Raw genomic sequence first — 17,477 nt, forward strand, 5'->3', positions numbered from 1 at the left:
CTGAGCCCTCTTCCGGACTAGGCCTCAAACTTGACCTGTAAAAATTATCTTAGGCTCTCAGCTCATGTGATTTTTGTCCACCTTCTTCCCCCCACAAACACTAACAGTTTCTAACAGCTCAAGGTTGCACCCCTAGTATCCTAACCCCCCTTAAAGTGCATGCCTGAGAAAGCTCAAGGCTGCCAAAGAATTTACTCATTTTTTCAGCCACCACCTGAGGAGGCCCCATACACTACCCTGTCTTAGAGCATTTACTGAAAAGAGCTTATGATCATGAATCTTTCCCTTTGAAGTGTATTTGTAACCTCTACAACTCAGGACCTGAAAACCATTCCTTAAAAATATAACCCTCAGGGAGGACTGGGCCTCTGTCTCCCAGTCTCCTATGGGAGGACAGAAGCCTAACATCAGTTGCTGCCCGCTAGCAGACACAGAGGGCCTGATCAGCATTTTCACTGGCCAAGCCTTTGTAATTTTTCACTTCCCTGAGTCTGTTCAAGCTCCTGCCGTTCCCTCTCTTACACCTCAGTCCCCTTTTAAAAATGCCCAGTCACTTCTGTACAAATCGAAGTTGCCTTCAGTTCATACTGGGCCCTCTTCCCTACTGCACTAATATATTACTAGTTAAAATCTTGAACTAGTACCCAACTTTATTTATCTTTGACACTGGACAGGGAGCGACTCATGGAAGCCTCAGATTAAGTGGGTAATGTGCTCGAGGTCCCCATTAGTATACTAAGTCACGCATGCACTCATGCCATTATCAAGACTGAGTCACAAGTGACAGACCCTCAAATACTTACCAGCTTAGTCAAGGGTGAGAGGGAATTGACTAGTACAACTGGGGAACCTAAAGTTCAGTTTCTTGTACAGTTGGATCTAGGGGCCAGACAAGTGTTGTTGAGCCTGTCCCTTGCTCCCTCATTCAGTACTGCTTTTTTATAAGTTGGCCTTATTCTCCCCTGCCACAGTCTATCTCTCGGTAGCATAAAGACAACTTGCAGTTGCCCTTATATCCTATTCCTTATCCTTAAGATCCAGAAATGCCTTGTCCCTCTCTACATCTATACAGTATTCTCTTAGAATGATTGTGATCGGCCCTGCTGTGGCTCATGCCCACCAGCTAGGACCAATTACTGGGGACAGTGAGATGGGGAACTATGGTCTTCCAGAGTCACATGTCTACATCCTGTGCCCACCACCCTAGGGAGTGAGGGATGCAGTTCTTCCAGAATCACATGAGTGTGGAAGAGTTGGTTCCCCAACAGAAAAAGGGATGTTGAACAGACAAAAAAAAAAAAAACCCAGTTGTCAGAAGAGTATACTGGAGGAGCTGGGAGAGCACCAATCTGATGGAGAAAGTGGATTTGGGGATCAGTGGGAGGTGTGGGTGGAGAGGCAGGGCTGAATGGGGAGGGCCCTGGGGATACAGTTGAAGGAGTGTGAGCATTGAATGATGAGGTTTCACCTTAGGATAGTCTGAGGCTACAGGCTGGGCAAGTCAGTCTGGCAGGTTGTAGGTGTTGGCTTAGAGCCAGGAAGACAAGACAGTCCTATGCCAGACACTGTTATTTCCAATATTTAATTCTCCCAACCACCTTAGGAGCAGACTACTATTATCATTTCCATTATATAGACGAAAACTAGAGCTTAGAGTGGCTCAATAACTTGCCCCCAAGACCACATAGGAAGGGACGGTGCTGTTATTTCTGACTTTGACCCATGTTGGGCCCCTTATAGCCAGAATCTGCACCACGGACCTCCACTTTGTTCTCATCCTGTTTGCATTATCTGAAAGTGAATAGCAAGGTAAGGGTGTCGTCACTACGGAGCAACCTTGGGCGAGACCTGCCTCTCTTGAGGCCTCAGTCATCACATCTTGAAATCACAATTCTGCAACCTGGAATCAACAGTGCCTGATATTTTTTTTTTTTGGCGGGGAGGGATTCTTTTTTTTTTTTTTGCTATCATTAATAAATAATTACATGAGCAACATTGTGGTTACTAGATTCCCCCCATTATCGTCTCACCACATACCCCATTACAGTCACTGTCCATCAGCGTAGTAACAGTGCCTGATCTTTTAAGCGCCCAGAGAGGTGCATGCATGCGTGAAGCTTTAGGGTTGGGGCGGGTAGGGAGAGCCCGGGATGCAGGGTCGAGCCCCTCGCCCGCTCCCCTGCTCTCCAAAGTTACCTGGCGGGTGGGAGCTGAGCTTGGGGGGGAGTTACCGGCTACGCGAGCGCCGGCCCCGCCCTCAGCCTCCTCAGGCACCTGTTGGCTCGAGGGCCTACTCGGTGGCAGCTGCTACCCAATAGGTAGCCTCCCCGGCCCGACCTGGCCCCACCCACAACCTGGATCCGCCAATCCTCGGGTGGCCGCGGCCTCTCCCTCGGAGGGCCCGCCCCAACGAGCGCTTCTTCCGGGTGGGGCCCGGGGGCGAGGTTATGGCGCCCTGGGCGCTCCTCAGCCCTGGGGTCCTGGTGCGGACCGGGCACACCGTGCTGACCTGGGGGATCACGCTGGTGCTCTTCCTGCATGATACTGGTGAGCCGGACCCCGCACGACCGCGGACCCACCCCGTCCCTCGTGGTTCCCCAGACGTTCATCTCACTGGGTTCCTTGCCGAAGCCCCACGGATTCTGGGATTCACATCTCCGCCAGCTCCTAAGGCCCCTTCCCCATCTGTCATCCCAAGAGCCACCTGCTTTCGTCCGATACCTAGTTGATCCCTAATTAATCCCAGCACCTTCCTGATCCCTGCCAGATGCCCTGTCCATCTCAGGACCCATCTCCCCTGGTCCGGGTACCCACCCTCTCCTTCCCAGGAGTTGACCCCCAACCTCCCCTCCAAAAGATTCCGAGCATCGACTAGGTCAAGGACTGGCATCCCATCCCCCGACCTCCATGGCCACTAGCTGCCAAAGTCCAGGCTTCCCACCCTCAGGCAAGAGAACACCTCATATGGGAGCGGCCTGACCCTCATGTCCCCATCCTCGCTCCCTGCCCTGGTAGCCCCCGCTCACCCCACCAGCCCACCCCTTCATCTCTTTACCTGCCACAGGCCGCCTCCAGCCCAAGGTCTCACCCTCCCTCGCTGTCCCGACCCCTCCCGTCTTGCACCGGCCCTAGCCTCCCGCCTGGGGGCGCCCTCACTTTCCTTGAGAGACCTCTAGTCTCTGCAGTCCTTGCGCCTTAGCCTAAAAACCTGCTCAGGGTCCCCACCAGAAAGGACCTCCCAACCCCGCTTCCTTCTCTGCTCCCTTTTACAACCAAGGGGCACCAGAGGTGTCCACACTGCTATCTGGCTGCCTCACGCCCCTTACTCCCCACCTTCCATCCCGCACAAATTCCTCAGTCACCTCCATGGATTGGACCCTTACTGGCCTGGGCCCCCCTCACGAACCTGCTGGCCCCGCCTCCTGTCTGTTCCTGAGCATCTCAGACCTGGCTGGTCTCTTCCATCGGGAAGCCAGAGGCAGGGATCCCTCCTCTCTCCCCACACATCCAGTCAAGTTTGGTCCCTTCACCCCTTTACCCCCTATGTACCCATACCTTCCTCTCTACCCCTCCTATCAGTGCTCTTGCCAGCCACCCTCCTCTTCTCTCCCTCCTGGACAAGCCTCTTTGACTCCAAACTTACACCCACCCCATTCATTTCCTTACCAACAGGGAAACCAGCAGCCCTGGGATAGTTTGTAGAAACAGCTCTGACTCTGTAACCCTCCATGGCTCCCTGTTGCTCTCCAGGCAGAGTGCAGATGAACTGCCTTTATTTGCTGGGCCTGAAGTACTCCCTCCTGTACCCTATGCAGTAGTCACACCTGACCCCCTCATCCAACCCCATCTTCAGGCAGGGATGCACTCCCTACCTTCAGCACTCGCCCCCACACACATGCACACACACACACCTTCCCATTTGGTCCCAGCCTGGGCCTCACTCTCCTTCTCCGGCCTCTCCAGCACTGCGGCAGTGGGAAGAGCAGGGGGACCTGCTCCTGCCTCTCGCCTTCCTGCTCCTGGTGCTGGGCTCCCTGCTGCTGTACCTGGCTGTGTCACTCATGGACCCGGGTTACGTGAACATCCAGCCCCAGGCCCAGGTAACCAGGGAGCCCCTGGGGGCCTGAACCCCTCCTCCCACCAGTAGGGGACCCAAGGTCCCAATACTAGTCTCATGCCAGGTTCTATGTGAAGGGCTTTCTTGGGGCATCTCTGAATCCTCTTGCCAGCCCTAGAATCCCATCCTACAATGAGAAATAGTCAAGGTCCAGAGAGGGGAAGCAACTGGCAGAGGTCACACAGCCTCACTTAATTTAGTCCAGGCCAATCTGCCCCACCCCACCACTTCTGTTATGCAAGGGATGGGCCCCAAAGTGTGCACACCCAGAGCTAGGCTAGGCCCTAAGGGAGATGCCCACCAGTGCCATCTACCTCCAAAAAGGACTCCCCCCTTACACCCTGCATCCCATTTTCAGGAAGAGGCCAAGGAGGAGCAGACAGCCATGGTTCCTCAGGTCATCCCCCTTCGGCGCTGCAGATACTGCCTGCTGCTGGTGGGTGATGCAGGGACCTTCGTGGGAGAGGTCAGGGGCAAGGTTAAGACTCCCTGACCTCCTGCCCTAGGGCCTTGGCCTCGCCCCTCCAGGAAGGCCTCACAGATTCAGGCCCGACTCCCACCCTCATCCCTCCCCTCACTCTTGGGCCCAGAGGGGAGCTGTCATTGAACCAACTTCCCTCCATGCCCACAGCAGCCCCTGCGGGCCCGGCACTGCCGTGAGTGCCGTCGCTGTGTGCGCCGCTACGACCACCACTGCCCCTGGATGGAGAACTGCGTGGGGGAGCGCAACCACCCACTCTTCGTGGCCTACCTGGCAGTGCAGCTGGTGGTGCTTCTCTGGGGCCTGTACCTGGCCTGGTGGGTTCTGCCGCAGTCCAGCGGGGGGCGGGGGCAGGTAGCGTGCTCCCACAGGTGTGTCGAGAGCCAAGCTTCCCTCTCCCAAATGGCCTGCCCACCTGGGCTCCCTGGGGCACCCCTACCCACCCCCAGCTCTGGGTTCCCATCCCTATTCTGCCCTGCAGGTCTGGCCTCCGGTTCTTCCAGCCCTGGGGGCTATGGCTGCGGTCCAGCGGGCTCCTGTTTGCCACCTTCTTGCTGCTGTCCATCCTCTCTTTGGTGGCTGGCCTGCTCCTGGCCTCGCACCTCTACCTGGTGGCCAGCAACACTACCACCTGGGAGTTCCTCTCCTCGCACCGCATTGCCTACCTCCGCCAGCGCCCCGGCAACCCCTTCGACCGTGGCCTGATTCGCAACCTGGCCCACTTCTTCTGTGGGTGGCCCTCGGGGTCCTGGGAGACTCTCTGGGCTGAGGAAGAAGAGGAAGAGGGCCGCAGCCAAGCTGTCTAGAGTTACAGGAGGCAGGGCCACCATCTAGTGCCTGAAAGCCGGAAGGCACACGCAGCAGGGGCGGGCCTCCAGCGGGCTGGGGGCTTCTCCGGCTGCCCGCTGCTCCCAGGCCTCGGAGCACAGCTGAACACAGAACCCCTGCCTCGGGGCAGGTCTGCCCTCTCCACTGGAGGAAGGGGGTGAAGAGGACCTGTGGGGGCTCAGGCACGAACAGCCTGGGCTTCTGATTACCTCCACCCCATCCCCCAAGCCAGTAAGCCTCCAGTACACAGTTTTATATATTTAATGATCCTTAAAGCAAGTCAAGTATTAAAAACAAACAAACCAAACGGCTCCTAGCTGTGTGAGCCTTCCTGGGCCAGGTCTCACTGGGAGGCAGAGGAAGGGTGGCGGGAGTGGGCCAGGTGGGCAGTGACGGAGGAAAGCCCACCACAGCACGCCGGGGCCACCACCTCAAGTCCCAAGGGTTCAGACATGCCAGCAAGGCCTGGGCACCCAGATGGGCAGACAGGTGGGTGAGCAGGGCTCTAACAGTCTGGGGTACAGGGGCGGAGATGCCAGGAGGGGCCCTCAGGGCTCCAGGAACTGCTCTGACACGAAGTCAAAGTCCCGGAAGGCAACCTGTTGACGGGCGGTGAGGGGGCTGCGAGGGTCAGGGGGCGTCAGGGCAGGCGGCAGCCCCGTGAACTCGCCCTCAAAGTAGCGCAGGTCTGTAGGGCCATAGAGGCTGGGCAGGAAGGGGGGCTGGACAGCACGGGCGAGCAGGGCCTGCCAGTCGGTGGTCTGGGGGCAAGGGGAGAGGGGCCTGAGACAAGGGTAACAGCAGCCCACATGGTAATGCGAGGCCTGCTTGCCAGGCAACAGGCCCACGACGGCCCTGGCCACTCACCCTGAAGAAAGGCTGAGTCTTGACCTCCTCGGCGTCCTGCTCACCTGCCCCCAGGCGCTTCTCCGGGCACTTCTGGAGGAGCTGGGCAAGAGGACAGACGTTCACTGGAGCCCTTGGCCCCAGGCACTGCCCGCCTCCTCAAGTACCACAAGCAAGCTGGGCCCCAGGACCTCAAGGATGGGTGGTGATGGGCGACCCATGAGCCACAGCACCTGCCTGGCCCAGCCCTGGACCCTGCAGTGATTACCTTCTGAATGAGCTCCAGCCCTTGCACCGACAGAAAACGGGGATACGGGGCATCAGCATTGACAATGCAGTCAAACACCTCCTCCTCAGTGTCCCCCGGGAACGGGCACTGTGGGGATGGGGATCAGCAGGCTGCATGGGCCACTCCCACCCCACCCGGACCTAGAGGCCCCAGCAGCCCCAGCATAACACCCACCTCGCCCACCAGCATCTCGTAGAGCAGCACGCCCAGCCCCCACCAGTCCACGGCCCGCGTGTAGGCCTCCTGGGTCAGCACCTCGGGGGCCAGGAACTCCGGGGTGCCACAGAAGGTGCTTGTCCGGTCCCCAAAGCCGATCCCTACACACCAACATACACACCGACCTGGGCGTGGTGTCTTGTCCACGATAACCTCCACAGTTGTAAAAATCAACAGGCAACCCTTACGACCCCATGGACCCCATCCCATGCCAAGCCCTGCCCCATACCCTCAGAGGCGGGGACAGTTTTTATGCCATCTGACTGATGAGGAAGCTGGGTTTCAGCCACGCTCACAGGCCGAGGTCATGTAGAAAGCAGAACCCATTCCCCTCTCCTAGCTCTAAGCACAGGCTCTCACCCTGGCCAAGGGCAAGCTAGGGCTCTTTTCAGAGCTCCTTGGGGTGGGAAGGAAGAGTCCGTGTGTCCAGCTGGTCCCTAGAAGGAGGGCCAGGGCAGGGAGCTCTCCTGGCAAGTGCCACTTGCCCCCTGCCCTGCTGGCTTGGGCTGTGAGCAAGGCTAAGACATGGGGTCCTGGACCAGAGGCACCTACCTTCCTTGCATAGCCCGAAGTCCGCGATCTTCAGGAAACCTTGAGCGTCCAGCAGAAGATTATCCAACTTGAGGTCCCTGAGGGTGAGGGGGCAGATCAAAGGGTCCCTGGAATAGCCTAGGAGGAGGGCAGCACCTGCTCCCCTGCCCTCCCAGCCCCAGCATCCTGGGGGCCAGTTACCTGTAAATGATCTTCTTCTCGTGTAAGAACTGCAGCCCCAGGACCACACAGGCCAGATAGAACCTGGAGGGGTGGTGCAGGGGGAGTTCAGGCCCAGGACGACAGGGGGCAGGGCCTGGAGACCCCTGGATGTCCTGGCCAGAGTCAGATGTGGGTGAGGGGCTGGGATACGCCTCCCATGGCCACGAGGGGAACTCCTCCAGACAAGAGCCCCAAGGTTGTCCCAAGTTTGCTGCCCACTAACAACCTACCCTTCCTGGGCTCTTAGATGGTGCCAGGTTTGACGCCCAGCGTTCTCACACCTTACTCTCCCAGCATCCTCCCACCCTGCGGTTGATGGGCATCACGGCCATTTTTCAAATGAGGATCTGAGCCTCCAGGTACTGACGCACCCGGGGTCACACAGCTAGTGGCAGAACTGACATGCAAACCCAGACTCCAGGGCTTGCAATCTGATGGGCAAGAAATAACATCGGCTGCCAGTCACTTGCTGCTCACCAGTCCCTGTGCTCAGCAATTTATAAATGTTACACTCATCTACATGATCAGTCTAGGAAATAATTATTAGCCTAATTCACAGCTATATAAACTAAGGGCCAAGGTCACAAATGCTGTGAAAGTTGATAACCAGGATTTGAACCAAGGCCTCCCTGCCTCCATGCTCTTCTGCCGATGGTTGCCCCAGGAAGTGGGATGAAGGGAGCTGAGTATAGGGAAGGCTTGCTGGAAGAGGCAGACAAGAAGGACAGGAACCCACCGAGCCTGGGGCTCAGGAAAGACATCGTCATGGATCTGCATCATGAGGTCACCACCAGGCACGAACTCGGTCACCAAGCAGGCGTGGCTGGAGGTCTGGAAGCAGGCAAGGAGGGGGAGCAGGAAGGGGTGCCCTGCGCATCCCACAGCCTCCAGGATCCGTTTCTCACAATACAGGCTGCAGCGGAGGGTGCGGGTTTGGAGGGACTGTGTGCCCTGCCTGTGCCCTGCCGCCCATGATATGCCTGGCTCACTGGGTCTCCAAAGTACCAGGCAGGGACAGGGGTGGTGTCTGTGTATCAGGGGCTCACATGGGCCACACTGAACCTGCACAACCGCCAATGTCCCATTTTATAGATGAGGAAACTGAGGTACAGAGACAAGAGGGGACCTGCCCAAGGGCACACAGTGCCACCTGCAGGTGCTAAGGAAGAGCACAGGCCTAGCTGGCCCCACAGGGTCACCTCTTCAAAGCCCCAGGAGCATTCAGCTGCAACCAGCCCAGGCAGCCAGCAGGGTACCCTCCAGGGCCAGGTGACCCCAGCCTCCCTACGCACCTCTCTATCTCGTCCCGGCTCAGCACCTCCTGTTTCTTCAGCGCTTTGATGGCATAGTATTTCCCTGTGCCCTTGAACTGGGCCAGGAGGACCTGGAGACCAGAGAGGTCAGGCTCCAGGCGGGCAGCAGAGGAACCTTTAAATCCCCCACCCACCACCCAACAGAGCACAGCGTCCTCCGAGCTGATGGCCTGCCCACCCGTCTCCGCCACACCCGCCACACCCGCCCTCCCAGGCACTACCTTTCCGAAGTGTCCCCGGCCCAGCACGGCCAGGCAGCGGAAGTCCTGAAGCCGGGGGGGTTTCCTGCAAGAGAGAGGGCACAGGAAGCCCCCTGGGACAAGGGCTGTTCCAAACCCTTTATGCCCGGTCCTGGTCCGCCCCACCTATGAGGCTGGAGAGCCTGAGTAGGGGCTCCTCGGACAGCAGTGCCCCGGAGTCCGGCATACAGCTGGAGCCAGTGCCAGTAAGGTGGGCTCAGCGAGGAAGAACCTGAGAGCGAGCCAGTGACACGGCAAGGAGCTGTGGGTGAGCCACGAATGGCCACGCAGACACTCAGGGAAGCAGATAAATGTCTCAAATGTGAAAGTGAGCCTGGGGGGTACCTGGTGGCGGAGGCTGGTAGAGACAGCCCAACCGGACTCCTGGCCTCCATGTGAGGGCGTTTGGTGCGCTGTGAAGGCAGAGGGGCTCAGGGCAGAGCAGGGCCTCCCTCCCACAGGCCCTGCCACCCTGCCTCAGCAGTCCCCTGCAGCTACCAGCATCCCCCTCACCGGTGTCTCCTCGGGGATTGACTCCCGGGGCAGGCAGAGGCGTGGGGGCTTGGGAGGGGGCCTCATCTCTTCTTCCAAGGGGGTCTTCTTGGGTGGGCAATTACTGTGGGGAAAGAGATACATTGTGGGGAACAAACAGATGGAAGAGCTGAAGGCACAGACACACAGCCAGGCCAAGAGACAGTCAGAGGGTCAGAGGGTAAGCAACTGGGGCAGAAACACAGACCGGCTGCACCTGCAGAGAGGTGGATGCCACAGAAAAGCAGGCAGACGCAGGCAACATGGGTCCTCACCTGGGTGAGGCAAAGTCTGCAGCTCCCCGGGGTGTGGCCAGGGTCTGGGGGCACCCTTTGGGGGGGCTGATTGTGCTTGGAGAGCTGCAGGGGGGCAGAAGGCTCGTGACCAAGCGCCCCCAGGCCGCCATGCTGAGGTTCATCTGGGAAGCCCTTAGGAAGTCCCGACCTAGGGCAAAAGTGGGGCTCAGTCCCAGGGGACCCTGACAGCCCACCCCGCTCCCTGTACAAGTACAGCCCTCTCCTCTCCAAGCCACACCTCTGCGTTTAGAGAAAATGCGTTTCTGCCTCTGCAGCCGGGGCCTCCTCTCAATGACAGGGTCACAGAAGGTCACCTGTGGGGGCAGGGGGCAGGGCTGAAGACCAGTCTCCTCCTATCCCATCAGCCATAGGCAACTCCCAGCCTCCAGGATCAGCCTAAGCCTCCAGTGCCAATGATGCAAGAGCCAGAGGAGCCCGGAGAGACAGATTCAATGTTAGTTGGTACCAGTGGGGAAACTGAGGCTCAGAAAAGAGGGGCACTTGTCCTGGGTCACACATGAGGCGTGAAAGTCAGGATAAGGACAGAGGGGCTTGGGAATCCTTCATTCTTGGTAACCTCCTGCCGCCAGGCCTCAATTTCCACTCCCATACATGGGTGGGTTGCACAGTCTCACAGCCCCTTCTAGCTCTGAAGGAGCCAGGTGTCCTTGAGGTCAGGGGGCAAGGCCAATGGGCACCTGGGCGAAGAGCAGCCCCTTTGGCACCAGGCTGAGGGAGAGCTGGTGACAGGCATTGTCCAGGAAGTCTTCCAGCCGCAAGAAGGCCACGCCACACAGTTGCCGCCAGTCGCGCCAATGCACCCCAACCTCCAGCTCTCGGGCCTGCATCGGGAGGCCAGGATGAGGGTCAGGACATGGCACCAGCCCTCACCTGGCCAACATTCCACCCCAAGGCCCAAGGCCACCCCTGCCCACACAAAGGCTAGCCTCACCCGTTCCAGGGGGACCACAAAGGTCTGGTCCCAGGACTGCTTGGCCACCGGACCCCAGCCTGTGTGGCCCACAACACGATTGTCCACTTTCAGCACAGCCAGTACCTCACCTGCAGGGCCAGAGCTGGGGCTCAGGGCAGGCTGGGAGTGGGGGTCCTTTGCTGTACTCCCAAAACCCCACTCCCTGTGCCTCCTACTCACTGGCCAGCTCGCCTCCACCACGCTGCTGCTTGGCCCTGCCCCGAAGCCAGCTCTGGGAGGGGCTCCCAGCCAGCACGGCTACTGGGGAACGTCCAGGCACGGCTGTCAGCAGCTGTTCACAGCCCAGGAGGTGGACCTGCAGCGTCCCTGGGGGGAGTGTGAAGGGGAATGCCATCAGGGGCCACCCTCCCACTGCCACCACCAGTGGACACCTGGGACCCCAGGAATGCTGCCTTCTCGTGGAGATGGCTGAACCCACACCCATGTTAGGCCTTGGCAGCCATCTGCCACCTCCAGGCAGACAAAGCGGCTTTCCCCTACTGAGTACCCTTCATGCATGTGTTGGGGGCAGCAGACAGGCAGAGGAACGAAATGCAGCCCTCAGCCAGGCCACATGGGGTCAGAGTGCATCCCGACATGCTGCCAGAGTTCAGGGCCCAGGAAACACCACGGCGGGGACGAGGGCTTGGGGAGCAGGAAGCCTGGCTGCCTGCCTATCCTGTTCCCCCTTGTCCCTGGGCCTTGCTTTCCCTACCTGTCCAGTGGAAATGAATCTCAGCTCTGCCCTACCTCCCTCAATGGATACAAAGTGTGTTTTGCCAACCAAGTAGATTTGTTTTTAGGGTCAATAGAGTTTTGACCCCTTAAAGGGGAGAGGAAACAGTAGGATTCGAACAGCTTTTGAAGATGTAAACTGGGTCTAAGGGTACCATTTAAGAAGCCTGGGCCTGGGGCTTGCACTCTGACAGACCTTATAAAAAAAGGCAATGCCCAGGGTTGGAAGATCATTTTAGAAAGAACAACTCAAGGAACTGGGGTGTTTAGCCAGGAGCTAGGGCATGGGATGGTCCCATGCAGCTGTACTCTAGGCCTTTTAACAAGCCATTCCCCTTGCCTTCCCTAACTTGTCTATTTGGCCAACTCCCATAAGTCCTTCAGGGCCAAGCTCAGACACCACCTCCTCCAGGAAGCATCTTTTGATTCCCCATGGCCGGGTGAGGGGACATCCATCCCCTGTAGTTCCCCTTCTCAGCTCTACCCATGATGGGATGCGGTCTGTCTACGCCTGCACCAGCTCTGAGCAAGAAGGCACGGGGCCCTCCGGTCGGCGTCATGTCCCACTACAAGGAGGCAGATCTGGGACGGGGTAAGAAAGAACTTTCTAACAGTCCAGGCTGCCCAGAACTGGGTGCAGAGGGCTGTGACCTCACTGACCCTGGCCCTTGAAGCATTACAATGGTTACTCACTTAAATAACAGCTCTATCGATCCAGTGCTGGTTATGCCAGCACTGTGCCTAGCACTTCACATGCGAGAACTCAAGGAACTGGGGTGTTTCGCCAGGAGCTAGGGCACGGGATGGTCCCATGGAGCTGTACTCTAGGCCTTTTAACAAGCCATGAATTATCATCCCCGTTTTACAGATGGGACAAACTGAGGTTTGGGAAAGGGATGTCACTTGCTAAGTTCCCACAGCTGGAGAGTGGCAAGGCCGGGATCGGAACTGTTCCACCAAGTTCTTCCCCACTACGGCCTTTCTTCTCTGGAAAGGAGGGAGTGCTCTGAAGTGGGAGGGGCTCCTGGCTACCTGTCAGGGCGGCGGGCTTCACAGGCATCCCTGAAGACCGGGGGGTCCCAGACACAGCCGTCCGCAGCTCCCGGGCCACTCTGCCACGCAGAGGGTGGGCAGGAGGTAGGCCCTCCAGCAGCTGCTCCAAGGCCAGCCGCAGGAGGTCCAGTTTCTGGGAGGACTCCTGGAGCTGGGCCTGAGCCTGCAGAGGGGAGCCAGGCAGGGGACACAGGCCCATGGGGACAGGGGCCGCAGTCAGAGGCTCAGTCCACCTGGAGACACCCCTCCCCATGGAATGAGGTCTGAACACAATGTGCTTCCTGTTTCCTCACTGCTGCCCTGCACGGCCAGTCCTCGGTGCCACCCGCCACTGCAGAGGGTGCTTTGAGAACAAACAGACCCTCAGAGAGGAGCAGCAACGGGAAGGGACCATCGTCTGACCTCGGCCAGCACCTTGCGATCTTGCGTTCGCCGGCTACCCAGCAGCTTCACCACGTTCTTGGCACCCTCGGCCACAGCAGCCTCAATGCGCAGTCGATGCCTCAGCTCCTCTGCCAGCAGCTCAGGACCTGGGAGAAGGGAGTCAGCCCTCAGGCCTCGCCCTGTTCTGCCCTGCCCATCCCTGTCCCTCCAGGCCTCACCTGGCTCAGGGGACCCACTGGCTTCCAGGCTGCTGATTTTCATTCGCAGCAGGGCCACCTTCAGCTGGCTGTCCTGCAGCATCTGCTGAGCGGCTGCCAGGAGTTTCCTCTCCTAGGGGGTTGTGACATATGCCCCACGGAACCAGGACTAACCCAGGCCTCCTTGGTCAGACCAGAGATGAGAGCCAAGCCTCCCCCACCAGACCAGGTTCGAAGCCAAGCCTCCCTTCAAAGTCCAGATACTAGAGTCGAGCCTCCCTTGGTGATTATGTCTGGGGCAGAGCGTCCCCCATCAGACCAGACAAGGGCTCAGGTCAGGCCTGCCCCCATCATATTGGGGCTGTGCTCCACATCATGCTGGGAGTTAGGACTGGGGCTGGGCCTTCCCTACTAGACTGGGGACTTGGGCTTGGATTCCCCCATTAAACCAGGGTTCCTTTTCTGTTAGACAAGGGGCTGGAGCCATGCCTTCCCCACTAAGCTAGGATTTGGGGCTGTGTCTCCCCTTCAAAATAGGGGTTAGGACTGTCTCTCTTACAGGGTCAATGACCGGGTTGTAGTTCTTTATCAGAATGGGACTTCAGCAGTATCTCCTCTACTAATGTGACAGCCAACTCTTTCCCCATCAGACCCCAGGAGACTTACCTTGGGGGTGCCACTGGCATACGTGTGGGTCATATTCTCAGCCCCCTGCTTTACCTTCAACTCTACCTGCAGCTGCCTCTGGAGAGCCTCCAGGTGCCGGGCCCTAGGCTGCTCTGTCAGTGGCCGGGGTCCTGCAGCCAGAGGTTCTGTGTACACAGAGCGTGGGGCGTGTGAACCCCTCACCCAGAACCAAGTGCCTCCCACAGCCTAGCTCTCTCCTCCCCTGCCCCTGGGCGGGGGCTACCTGAGGAAGCTCTGGGAGTGGTCAGGGCCAAGGTCAAGACGCTGGGTTGGCCTGGCGCCTCCTGTCCCAAGGGGTCTGCTCAGACTCCTCACTCACCAGCCAGGCCAGGCCCGGGGCTGGGCAGCAGGACGCGGGCGTGCAGCTCCCGAAGCTCTCCGTGCAGCTGCTCCAGACGGCGGTTGGAGGACCGAAGCAGCTGCTGCACGTGGCCCAGGTGGCGGCGGTCTGTGGCCACCCGCCGCAGGTTCTCCACACCTTCCTTGATTTTCAGCTCCTTCTGGATGGCTCTGCGGATCACCTCTTTCTCATCCTCTGGGGGCCTCTGGCCTGCCCCAGGCTGTGGAATGCAGAGGAGTCGTTTCCACTCAGTCCCTGTCGCCAACCCCAGCTCACCACTGACAGGGGTGGGGACAGGGGAGGGGGGTGGGGACGACACCCAGGATGGACACATGGGGCTTGGGAGGCGCCTCGGACCTTACAGCTAGTATCTCTAAGCCAGATGGAAACCCCACGGCTGTTTATCCAGCCCACGCTCCTGTCCTCTGCCGTTAGAGAGAAGGGTCAGGGGGAGAAATGGTTACTATTTACAACGGTGCTACTGGATGCCAGGTCTGGTGTCAGAGGTTTACACACGTCAACGTGTTAGTCCTCACAACAACCCCATGAAGTAAGTGGTCGTCATCCCCATGTTACAGATGAGGAAACTGAGACGCAGAGATGCTAAGTCATTTGCCCAAGGTCACACCACGGCTTGGGCCCCAGCCTCTCCCTGCCAGTCACTCTTAATCAGGCTGCTCTAAGGCTGGAATTCAGGCTGATCTGGAGCCAGAAGAGAGGTGAGAGATTCACCCAGGGTCACAGAGAAGCAGCCACAGTCCAGGGCTGAATAGAGGCCAGGGCTGTTGCCCTGATGCCCTAGGGCCTCGGGTGGCAAAGCAGAGTACAGACAGGGGGCTGAAGAGGTCTCTGGGGCCCATTTCCAGCTCAGCTCCTGGGAGGAAGTAGGAGCTTTCTCACTACTTCACCCAGTTAGAGACAGAAAGAGGAAAACCTCCTTCTCAGAGGCTGAGGTTTAAGCTGCCTCAGCCCAGGGTAACCCATGACACCCACCCCCATTGCAGGACCTCCATCTTACCGCTCTGCGCGCCATCTCCTGAGCCCAGGGGAAGGGTGGCTACCCCAGACTTAGGGCCCCCCCCACCCCCCAACCCTAGGCCTCCTTTGGTCCGCTAGCTCGGCTGTCGGAGGGCAAGGGCGGGGCTCAGGAAATCCTTTGCCGGCCCTAGGCCAGTGGGCCAGAGCCAAATGCTTGAGCAAACAAAGATCCTATGGAGCAGGGGGCCCGGCCACCGGGGTCCTGAGTCACCCAGCTGGGGCTGCTGGGCGGAGGTTCACAGGAAATAGGAAAATGTGTACAAGCCACCGCTGGAACAGGCCACAGGACCTCCGGAGGAAGGGGGTAGGAGGGGGCAGACGCCGCTGAAGGCTCTCTGAGTCTCTGAGGTGGGGGCTCTCGAAGGCGTCTGGTTCGGGACACGTCACCCCTGAGTATACCCCGCGGTCCTGTCTATCCTGGGCTGGAATCCTGCCATGTACACACATCCGTCTCCCCTTCTGCTCTGCGGCTGGGGGCCCTATCTTGCCCAGACACCCCCGCCCCATTTGCTCTGGGCTGGAACTCCCCCTCCCCCTCTCCAGTAACAGACACGCACACAGCCTTGCCCCTGGGTCCAGGGGCACCTACTGCCAGCTCTGGCTGGAACCCCGCCCCCTCGCCACTCTGTGTACCCGAAGGTTCCCGCGCGGGCTCTGGGCTAGGTCCCGTCCCTCGCGTGCACACGCCCCGCGTGCCAGTGCGCACGAGGAAGGAACCCCGCGAGCGCGCTGGGCTGAGCCCCTCCCAGGCCGCCCTCCCCCGTCTGCACACTTTCGTCCCCTGGGACCTGTACCAACGTGCCCGCGCCCGTCCCGCATTGCTTTTTCCGGCAGATTCGCACAGGCCTTAGAAAGACCCGAGAGAACCTATTTTCGGAAATTTTGGGGCCCACCCCGGTGGCCCTGAGGATTCAAATGCGCTCATGAGCCTGCCTGACTAGAGGCTCTGAGTCACTTGGGGGTGATTTAAGGACGTTTCCAGGGGACATGAACAACTCACCCGCATGCTCAGGTCTGCCCTGCGAAGATGGAGGGGGGCCGGGGCAGGGGCTGGGAAGGGATTCGGGGAGGGGTTGGGGGTGCGGAGCCATGGCTGGGGACGCGGCCGGAGCTCGGCACGCCCGCAGCGGTGAGACAGGGTTCCCCCGCCCCTCGGCGCGCGCGAGCAGCCCTGCCGACCCCGTTGCGATTCACCTGCCGCGGCGCCCCCTCCTCCATGGCGGCACTTCGGCCTCCCGGCCCCTCCTCTCCACCACTCCGATTCCGGAAGCCTCGGCCGCTCCGCCAGGACTTTCAAACTTGAAACTTCCCGGGAAGCGGCGCCGAGCCGCGGGATCGGGCGCCCCCTCCCGAAGTCCGCTGGCCCTCGCGGGACGCAGGATCAGCGCCGCCTCGCGGCCGCGCGGGATCAATACCCGGGACCTCACTCTTGAACCTGCGGCCCCAGCGCCTCCCCCGGATCCGAGGTTCTGGGCTCTGGGCTGTGTCCCCTCTTCAGAGGCTGCAGTTCCCGCTGTTTGCAACACTGACCCCCACCCCGGGATAGAAGGGCAGGAAAGAACCTTTCCCGGGCCGGGGTTCTCTAGTTGCCTTGCTGCGCGCCCTAAGGGGTGGGCCCGGGTGGCGACAGCGCCGCCTGCCGGCCGCAAGACGCTTCGTGGCCGGTCCACTCCAGGTTGGGTCAGCCTCCTCTACCTCCAACCCCTCCACCACTTTGGTTTCTCATCCTCTCGGATGTCAGTGCGAAATCGGCTAATCTGAAACCTGTCACCCCCACGGAGTACTGGACTGTGCAGTCACTGTAAGAATGTATGCATCAAAACTGAAGGAACAAAATGGCAGCGACTCAGTGACTCCAAGAATGAACTAGTGGTTACCAAAGGGGAGGGGTGGGAGAGAGCGGGTGGGGAGGGAGGGAGAAGGGGATGGAGGGGTATTATGTTTACTACACATGGTGTGGGGGATCACGGGGAGAGCAGTGTATCACAGAGAAGGGACATAGTGGATCTCTGGCAACTTGCTGCACTGATGGACAGTGACTGCATTGGGGTATGGGTGGGGACATGATAATATGGGTGGATGTAGTAACCACATTGTTTTTCCATGTGAAACCTTCATAAGAGTATCAATCATACCTTAATAAAAAAATTTTTTTAAATGT

General features: G+C 59.1%; 2 protein-coding genes and 1 long non-coding RNA gene across 13 annotated transcripts in view; 1 reads left to right on the forward strand and 2 right to left on the reverse strand.

The window, feature by feature from the left end:
• The window catches only part of LOC140846595 (uncharacterized), an 11,289-nt gene extending 6,721 nt beyond the window's left edge, over positions 1–4,568 (reverse strand). The window contains exon 1 of the long non-coding RNA XR_012125834.1: positions 4,432–4,568. This is a non-coding gene — a long non-coding RNA (uncharacterized lncRNA). The remainder of the gene's footprint in view (positions 1–4,431) is intronic.
• On the forward strand, positions 2,388–5,735 carry ZDHHC12 (zDHHC palmitoyltransferase 12). 7 transcript variants are annotated; one of them, XM_017671022.3, is made up of 5 exons: positions 2,388–2,547; positions 3,964–4,100; positions 4,476–4,553; positions 4,749–4,969; positions 5,080–5,735. In XM_017671022.3, exons 1-5 carry the CDS (start codon positions 2,448–2,450, stop codon positions 5,402–5,404), a joined length of 861 nt encoding a protein of 286 aa, XP_017526511.2. In that variant the 5' UTR covers positions 2,388–2,447; the 3' UTR covers positions 5,405–5,735. The 7 variants fall into 7 exon arrangements, with proteins under 7 accessions (XP_017526511.2, XP_017526512.1, XP_017526514.1 ...); XM_017671023.3 differs by having other exon boundaries at positions 4,749–4,915; XM_017671025.3 differs by having other exon boundaries at positions 4,749–4,914; positions 5,054–5,735.
• Positions 5,672–16,767, reverse strand: PKN3 (protein kinase N3). Of its 5 annotated transcripts, none has more exons than XM_037008010.2 (22): positions 16,511–16,767; positions 14,258–14,498; positions 13,918–14,063; positions 13,273–13,384; positions 13,073–13,200; positions 12,650–12,833; positions 11,063–11,209; positions 10,862–10,971; positions 10,608–10,751; positions 10,148–10,223; positions 9,889–10,057; positions 9,596–9,698; positions 9,428–9,495; positions 9,065–9,128; positions 8,823–8,914; positions 8,267–8,443; positions 7,510–7,572; positions 7,330–7,406; positions 6,736–6,878; positions 6,541–6,648; positions 6,338–6,374; positions 5,672–6,187 (listed from the first exon to the last, which is right to left on the reverse strand). In XM_037008010.2, the coding sequence occupies exons 1-22, from the start codon at positions 16,532–16,534 to the stop codon at positions 6,099–6,101; spliced, it is 2,502 nt and encodes an 833-aa protein (XP_036863905.1). In that variant the 5' UTR covers positions 16,535–16,767; the 3' UTR covers positions 5,672–6,098. The 5 variants fall into 5 exon arrangements, with proteins under 5 accessions (XP_036863905.1, XP_036863903.2, XP_036863900.2 ...); XM_037008008.2 differs by having other exon boundaries at positions 6,294–6,374; positions 16,511–16,737; XM_037008005.2 differs by having other exon boundaries at positions 6,294–6,374; positions 13,073–13,384; positions 16,511–16,743.
• Positions 16,768–17,477: the final 710 nt, after the last annotated feature.

The sequence above is a fragment of the Manis javanica genome, chromosome 2 (assembly GCF_040802235.1).
Source record: "Manis javanica isolate MJ-LG chromosome 2, MJ_LKY, whole genome shotgun sequence".
NCBI classification, from domain to species: domain Eukaryota; kingdom Metazoa; phylum Chordata; class Mammalia; order Pholidota; family Manidae; genus Manis; species Manis javanica.